Source organism: Glossina fuscipes, unplaced genomic scaffold, assembly GCF_014805625.2.
Source record: "Glossina fuscipes isolate IAEA_lab_2018 unplaced genomic scaffold, Yale_Gfus_2 106, whole genome shotgun sequence".
Lineage (NCBI taxonomy): Eukaryota > Metazoa > Arthropoda > Insecta > Diptera > Glossinidae > Glossina > Glossina fuscipes.
Window position 1 is genome coordinate 48069 of NW_023998449.1, and position 8892 is coordinate 56960.

The 8892-nt window shown below is 34.7% G+C and overlaps 2 protein-coding genes across 2 annotated transcripts; one reads left to right on the forward strand and one right to left on the reverse strand.

The window, feature by feature from the left end:
- Positions 1-294: 294 nt before the first annotated feature.
- Positions 295-3664, forward strand: LOC119638659 (GPI ethanolamine phosphate transferase 1). The gene is made up of 3 exons (XM_038035575.1): positions 295-463; positions 783-1688; positions 1749-3664. Exons 2-3 carry the CDS (start codon positions 881-883, stop codon positions 3602-3604), a joined length of 2664 nt encoding a protein of 887 aa, XP_037891503.1. The 5' UTR covers positions 295-463; positions 783-880; the 3' UTR covers positions 3605-3664.
- An 86-nt stretch (positions 3665-3750) lies between these two features.
- LOC119638660 lies at positions 3751-7550 on the reverse strand. The gene is made up of 4 exons (XM_038035577.1): positions 6601-7550; positions 5311-5515; positions 4731-5253; positions 3751-4679 (listed from the first exon to the last, which is right to left on the reverse strand). The coding sequence occupies exons 1-4, from the start codon at positions 7029-7031 to the stop codon at positions 4237-4239; spliced, it is 1602 nt and encodes a 533-aa protein (XP_037891505.1). The 5' UTR covers positions 7032-7550; the 3' UTR covers positions 3751-4236.
- Positions 7551-8892: the final 1342 nt, after the last annotated feature.

Below are 8892 nucleotides of genomic sequence, written 5' to 3' on the forward strand. Positions count from 1 at the left end.
GTTTAGTCGCGAAAGAAAGTTGAATTCACATAGTTGGTTACACGCTGACTTTCAGATACGTGATTACCATCCTCGTCATCTTACTTTTATAAGATTTGTGAATCACACTGTAAGTTCTTGCATATCGCACAATCTCTTAGCAAATAATTTTTAATTTGGGAGCAGAATATGTGGAGGAAAGCAAATTTGTCTCACAATATGCTAAAGAAGTAAATACGTAAAGCATCCCCACATATGTACCGTTTCCGAACAAATGTGTTCTATTTTAAGTTAACGGATGGCAACTCTATATATCACATCTTTTCCTCACGAGTAGTTGTGAATTGGCACTTTATGTCAAATTCTTCAAACATTTGTGTTTTTTCATAAAATTTCCAAAAAGGGAAAAGAAGTGTTTTATTTATTGTTGCCGGAAAATTCGGAGTAATAATTTAAAAAACGGTTAAGAAACATCTGCAATTGAGTAAGTTTGGTAAAAATGGGTTAAGTTTTCCATCCACTTAAGGCAGGATTCTAAACTTTTATTTAAAAGGAAGCCTAATGGGAAGTATTGCATATGATGGAGGAAGGGTAGGCTTAGGAAGGTTAGTGTGCACCACTACCAAGTTCCTTGAAATGTAAATTTCTCTGTTTCTGTAACGCTGATGATTTCCCAATTGTTTCAATCGCAACATAATTTAGTGCAGCTGTTGAAAGCTTTTCTCCGCTAGTCAATGTTTTTATAATCCTTGAACTAAACTTATGTTTCAAATTAAAAAATTCAATTGTTTTTATCATTTCAGTTAAAAAAACTTTACATAGACATGTCTTACAAGGCGCGCGCGAACTAAATAAGTTTAACAAAAGAAAGAAATCTATGTTTAGCTGCTGATTTTATAAAATGTGCTCAGGTGTTCGAAATATCTGGTATATCTATGCTACAGTATTCCACGTTCTGTTACTTGGTTCAATATTTGTAATATATTTTCGTTCACCGGTAATAGAAGGTTTGAAACCGCAACAGTTTTTACATCGAGAAGCTCCTGCAAAGCGACTAGTATTAATAATAGCGGATGGTTTAAGGGCGCAATCGTTCTTTTACGAAAACCTGGCAAATGTGCCGAATTTGCGTCAGTTAATTAAAGAACAACAAGGTTTATTGGGAATTTCACATACGCGAGTACCAACCGAATCTCGACCCGGACATATTGCCTTAATAGCAGGTTTTTACGAAGATCCTTCTGCGGTAACGCGTGGCTGGAAAGAGAATCCTGTTGAATTTGATACAATCTTCCAGCACGCTCGTCGAACATATGCATGGGGTTCTCATGATATCTTGCGCATATTCAACAAATCGTCACAAAGGGATGTAGAAGGACGTTTAACGTTCGACGCTTATAACCATGAATTGAATTTTTGGGGCAAGGTTAAAAGTTATGAGCTAGATAATTGGGTGTTCTCACGTGTAGAGGATTTTCTGAAACGTGAACGAAAAATTTTACAAAAGGTTGATAAAGTTTACTTTTTCTTGCATTTGTTGGGCTTGGACACAGCTGGTCATATTCATAAACCGCAGACTGCTTTATATTTGGAAAATCTTTTCATAACAGAGGCTGGTATATGCAAAATTTACCGGTTATTTGAACAAATCTTTCAAGACCATAAAACAGCTTACATATTCACCTCAGACCATGGCATGACTGATTCAGGTAAATTTCTTAACATTAAGGTAAAAACCTTAATATGTTGCAAGTAACGCTTCATTATAGGATCGCACGGTGCCGCCCAACCGCACGAGACTGAAACCCCATTTTACATGTGGGGGGCTGGAATTAACTCAAGACCGTACAATACGGCAAAATATATAAAATTGGACTATAACACTGCAATGCCTTTATATGAAATTGAGCAAGCCCAAATGGCACCTTTAATGTCGGCCCTGCTTGGTTTACCGCCGCCTGTGAATAATTTGGGCATATTACCGCGATATTTCCTAAATGCAAGTGAAGAGTACATCGCACGAGCTGCTGAATGCAATGCTTATCAACTGTTAGAACAATATACGCACCTTTTGAAAAAGCACAAAGATGGAATCCTAAGTTTTCTCTTGCCCGAATACGAGGCATTGTCCTGGCCTAGTATTAATGAGATGAAGTTGCACTTGAAACAAGCGCATTTTGTGGAAGATTATCAAACCTTCACGAATATAAGTTACAATCTAATGGAAATGACACTAGAGGGTATTGGTTATTATCAGAGTTACTACAGTATGCCGCTGCTCTTAGCAACAACAGTTGCCATGCTAAGCTGGTTAAAGTATTTATTCAACTTGTTAAATTTGAAGAAAATGAATAGCTTGGAAAGTGTAGAATTCAAGAGTAAGGTTAAAAGGACAAGATTTAAATTGTTGATGATTCTTCTTCTGGCTCTTATCGGGTTCTGTATTTTGCAAAAATTGTCGTGGCAAGTGAGTTTCTACCTTTTATTACCGATTCCTGTAATGACTTTAGCTTTGAGAAACGAGACTCAAGGACCGACACCTTTAACTTTTGGGTGGACACTAATGTACTTTATATGTATCGAGATTTTAATATTTAGTTTTTTTTCCAGAAAGTTAATATCACTTGGATTTTTGCTACATGCTGCTTTATCCGAAAACAATGGCAAAACAACCACGTGGAAGTTTTATATTAAAACAATAATGATTTTAGTTTTAGCTGTATTCCCCTTGCTGACACCTTCTGTAGGTTATACTGACAATCGACTTTTTTTATTAGGTTTCCTTTTTACCATTTCAAGGTCTATATTAGTTAAATGCAAATTAACTTTAGCCGACAAATTAGCTGCTGGTATAGCGCTACTTAATTCAATCTTTTGCGTTCATAATCACGTCAATAATCAGGAACTTCCTGGTGTTTGTCAATTCCTTTCCTGGTCTTATTTCGTTTACGTTTTTGTAGCCATTTGTTTTAGACCTTTTTCTTCCAAGAAACAACTTTTAGAGCGTATTTTATTCTTAATGACAACTCTCTACAGCATGCTGTGCACTTCCTATGAATCGCATTTCATTTTATTTTTAATTACTGTAATAATTTTGTCTACTGAGCCTATGCGACTATCGCGTCCACTAATTACAGGGTGTGCAAGTAAATTTCATTTTTATGAGTGCTTTCGTCTATCTTTTGCAATAATTCTTTACACATTTTTTTCTTTCTTCGGTACCGGTAATATTGCATCTATTAGTTCCTTTGATCCAAACATAATACGTTGCTTCTTAACTACATTTTCACCGTTTGTAATTATGTTTCTTGTCATCTTAAAACTGTCCATACCGGTATTCCTAATCATTTGCATAATCTTTGCATTATCGTCATTTGCTATTGAGTATGAAGAACAGATTTTTATATGTTTGCTAATGATCTGCAATATTATGGCACTACATTTTCTCTACATGGTACGAAATCGTGGGTCGTGGTTAGAAATCGGCGCGTCAATATCACATTTTGTTATAATGCAAGTGACTACATTAATTTTGGTTATATTTACTTATGCATCTAAGATACTGTTGAGTAGATCGAAAAATTTGACGGACATTACTACACAAAATCCTACTAAAATGAATTGAAAAGTCGGGCCAGATAACTTTCTTAGAAATATCATGTGCATAATAAATATATCTTAAACAGAGTTTAAATTGGTTTGTATTAATTATTAAGTATATCCTAAAGAGATGAGCATTCAATTTAATGTTGATATCACCTATGTTGTGTTTTCTCGGTTTTCATATATGAATTTCTATGCTGCTTCTAAGTTTCTAAAGACGTTTTGTTTGATCGTCATTTCTTTAATATTATGCACGCTGTTATTAATGCACGTGTTTACACTTGCAGAAAAGCGTGAACAAACCTAAACAACTTTGTCTTTACTTGTACAAAGCGAAGGTGAAAACCAACGTTAACTCAGTCTAAGTATTAACCTTAATTTTGAAAAATTTTTAGAAAAAAATTGCGTTATTTCAGTATTATTCATTGGTCTTAAAACAATTTGCCAGACATATTCGCGTTGAAGTGTTTCAATATCCACAATTAGCTAAGGCACATTGTTGAGGCTCGTTCGGCAGTGCTAAAACAACTTCACGAGAAGAACATTTCTTAGCATGAACACTATTTTTTCTTTAAATTATTATGTAATGAAAAATTGAGAACTTTTTTTTTTTTAATTATTTCATAATGAAAAACTGTTTGCTTGGGTGTTGACCTAGCTCTCTTTAAATTTGTTTGCTTCTTCTAGTTCGCGTTGCTTCTGTTGTTGGCGGAACTCTGTTGGAGTTAATAGGCCTCTCATAATAGTATCGTAAGCGATGTTTACACCACTAGCCGACATTTTTAGGAATAGTTTCCAACATTCACGTCCTTTGTGCGATCGTACATGGTGCGGATAAGTGAAGACTTCTAAGGTTTTTGTACCAGAGCAACAGTCTGTTGCAGCTTTGTTTGGTACGGAGACAGCTACTTCAACTGCCGGCGAATCTGCAGCACTGTTATGGGAACGTTGAAAAAATATTGATACAGGTGGCGCTGTAGGTGGACGGTTAGCACGCAAACGCTCTGCCAGAGGAGCTATTGAACCACGGCGCAGCATATGCGAACATTCTTTAGATGAGAAATGAAACCTGTTAAGATTGGTTTCTTGAAAAGACACTGAAAACAAAAAATTAAAAATCAAGTTTTCCAAGTTTTTCAAGGTCTTACCGGATTTGCCAGTTTTTTTTAAAAATGGTGCCCTTCTTCCAACGATTGTCGAAGAATCTTCTTTTTCCGAATCTGAATTTTCAGGGCTGATTAATGAGACCAGTGTTATAACTTCAGATGTCAATGATTGTGCTCGTGCTAACACTCTTTTGTTCTTGGTGCTGGATTTTTGAATCTTTGTGACAAGAATGCTTTCCTCTGCTTTGGCTTCATGCATCTGGTTAGCCGTACGTCTGCGCGATTTACGCTTGTTTGCCAAAAGTCTACCGTTAGAATTGTCGTGCATGTAGCGTACTGGTGCAGACGTAGCGCGCAGTAAGGGCGGCCGCGTGGTTAATGAGGGAGGGGCATTCAAAACATTAGAGGCGCTGACACTTGAAGAAGCATTGTTAGGGCTAATTAGATTTAATCGACTACTATGGTAAAAAACTTTGCGTGAAGGAAACAAATTTGGGTTTATTTCCGAAGAGATATAGGTTAAAGTACCTTCTGTTTTACACGTCTTTGCGTTGTATATATTTTCCTTTTTATAAACGAAAATAATTATTCTATTTACACCTATTTATTTTTAAACACCTACCATTTTTTTTTTTTCATTTTCTACTTGAACAGCACCAGCTTCATCATTATCTTCTGCATCTGAGCTAAGGTAATCATCCTCCGTGCTCACTGGGAAGTCTTGAGATAAAACTATGCTCAGATTTACTTTGTTCGCATCGGGTTTTGAATGTTTTTTTACGGAAGTACCACTTTGAGGCAGGGCTTTATCGAATTTTTTAACAAATCTATGAAAATAAGTCAGTTGATTTACTTTCTTATTTACGCTCACTTTTTTGTATTATCTTTGATCTGCTCTTTTCCCCTCTACACAACTTTCTTTTTTAGAAGCTACCACAACATGAGCGCAATGAATGCATGACAGTTTCAGTAACATTGACAATGATGGTTCCAACAAAAATTAATTCTTTTCATGCAAACCACATTGCTTTATCATTACAAAGAAGGGTGTTAAAGGGTGTTTGATATATATTTATCTCGCATAATAAGCTGTTAAGCGTTATAACGTATTTTATAATACAATATTAACATTTTAGAATAATTCCATTCAATAATTTGTGAAATACTTCTAAGTTAAGCAATTTAAAATTCGCCAGCGAAATTTTATTATTTACTAACTTACGCCCGCACACATGCCGCATGTTGTATTTTGGAGTGGTGTTGACGAAGACGTGCTATAAGACTTTGTAGACAAAGTTGTGAACCTCATACTTTTAAAATTGAGTGTCAATGCTCTGTCAATAAAATAACTGCAATTTTTTAGTTAACTGTTTCTGTAACTTGAAAATAGTTTGCTCCTTCCTATAAAACACGGCTTAAGCCCCCGACAGATTTTATAAAACTGACTTTGTTTCCTTACATTTTTTTTTTAAGGCAACAATCGTTCTGAGGAGAGACTTACATTTTTAAGCATGTGCACAAGCATATTTGTTATGACCGTTATTTGGTACGAATCTACCACAATTAATTCGGACACTGTCATAATTTTCTCAATTGATTTTCCTAGAGTTGAAAATAAACTAGATAATCATATTAGACTTGTGAAACACTCAAAACCACGGTATATTCTAAAGTATTTGGAAAGGAAAGCTATTAGCCACGTAAGATCGCTAATAGTCAGATACATATAGATAACTTTAACATATATTTGCAATGTGTACCCCGTATGAACGTACTTCATAGATAAAAATTGGAAGCATTTAAACCAACTATTATAGCATATCTGTCCTTGCAAGAAACATGTTCAGGCGCTTCTTTATGGGCGATATTTCCAATTCTTTTTATGGAAAACTTAATTTAACTCATTGCTTACTCTTTTCTTGTTCCCGCTTTCTCAACTTCCAAATATGCTGCAGAAGATGGTGTCGTGCTTTTCGAACTGCAAGATTGCCTTAGATCACTATTAACGTTAGACAATTTTTTATTTATAGTTTTTGTTAACGATGTTGTTAAAGAAGAGCAAGTTTGTGATCTTTGATACAATTTCTCTTCATGTGTTGGTTTGTGTAAGCAACAGCTTGATTGGGAAGAAAGCTGATTTTTGTTTTCACTAATCAAAGGTTTGGATTTCCTTATCGATTGCGACCGATTCAAAGAAAGACCTCTGGATAAATAAGTAGAGTCTGTAAAATGCCTATAAGGTATCGAAGCTTTGCCTGTGCTTAACACCTTCGTTTGAACAAAGGAAGGTTGTCTATACATCGTCTGCAAATTTTGATGGGAATAATTATGAGGCTGGGCCATGGCGTAATGTTGCGTTGAAAAAGACCGACGTTCCGATATCTGTGTAGGGCGGCTTGTATTGAACACAAAAGCCTTTTATTTGGTGTTTGATTATACTTGCACTTGAAAGTTTTGTTTTATTTTAAATTTTGGGATTTTTATTCGTGTTTCCCGTAGCGTCTATAAAAGAATTGTAAGTCGGTTCTCCGAAACTACAGTTTTGTTAGATTGATGTTTGGTTTATTTATAACAGAAAATTGTCACGTTATTTTAAGAGTTTACGTGTCGCGCGAGCTACGGGTTTTTTGGGAATGAATAGGAAATATGTGCTAAGCAAAAAAGTTGCTTGTGCACGTCTACTATTTTGCATATCACAGTCCATACAGAAGCATAACACAAGCTCGTTTATACATTTCTATGAATTGAAAGTGATTGCACGTATTTCATGACAAAAATCATATTAGCGAACAACAATAATAGCAAAAAGAAAAAAGGGACGTTGCTAAACAATAACACGAATATGCAGTTCATAAAACTAATCCATTAGGTCGCTGTGCATTATGTAACATGAAACAAAGGTAGATTCATTTTCTCAGCAATTATAAACCACCTCTATTTACACCTTATACCATTTTGTGATGCAAGAATATTTGCAGTTTTTGAGAATGTATGTAATGCTAGGAAGCACTTGAAATAGACTCTCCCTCTTTTATATCGATTGGATTAATCTAAGCTTTATATGCCCGTCTGTCGACCTATAAGTCGCAAGTTTTGGGTTATTTTGAAAAAAACGATAGAAGCTATTGAAAATGAACCACCTTTTCTACCACTTCCCATATTAAACCTTATTTTGAAGAGTCGTTATATAAATAAACGTGTTAAGCCAAGTGGTAGGGTACTTTACGGCGGACTGTGTCCTAACACAGTGTTTTTAACTTCTTTTTTGTAAAATTTTGTAAGTATAAAAAAAAATAAATTGTGATTTATTTCATATTTTTATTTCTATGATGTAATGAATATAAAAATAGAGAACATGATATTATTCAAAGACGTCTCATCAGTCTTCTGAGAATAATTGTTAAAATCGATTACAGCTTTCTAATCAATATTATTTCGTGGTTTACACGTGGATTATTTTAGTTGTTCATTTGAATCGAGATTCGGTTCGAACATTTCTTCAATTAAAACGTTCTCTTCCTCGACTTACGTGACCACATTTTGAAAGTTTTAAATTTGATGTGTAAATGTACTTCATTTACACACATAATACAACTCCATTGTTACATTTTTCATATACATACTGATAACAAGATCTTCTCTTCAAGTGAAGTGAATAATGTTGGCGTTTTCTTATCTTTTGAAGCATACATATCCATAATCAAGATTTTTAAAATCGCATCAATCTAACGGCTTACGTTCGGAGATTGTCATAGGATATTTATAAATACCTTAACTTAATTTCGAAAAATTGGGAATTTCGAAAAATTTTCGATAGTTAACTCATTTTTTATATCTTTGCCGATCTCATGAAGATTTCCCCGAAAAAATGTGGGCCAGATGTTCGTCAGGACCCAAAATCGTTGCCAATTCGCGATAGAATTTCAATTATATAAGAATAGGTATATGTAAAACGTTGGCAGTTCTTGTTTTAAAATAGCAAGAAAATGTCGTTACTTTCTTGGCTCCATTATAATTACTGCGATTAGCAAAGGGATCAAAATCTACCGTAGTTGCGGCGTTCAATATGTAATAAAAGGAGCGCAAACTAATATTTCGGCTGATAATGATATTAAATTATTTGAATAAATCGTTAATATTTAATCAAATTTTTAGAAACTTTACGAGAAATGTACAAACGTGTTTGCATACGTTCACCGGTCGA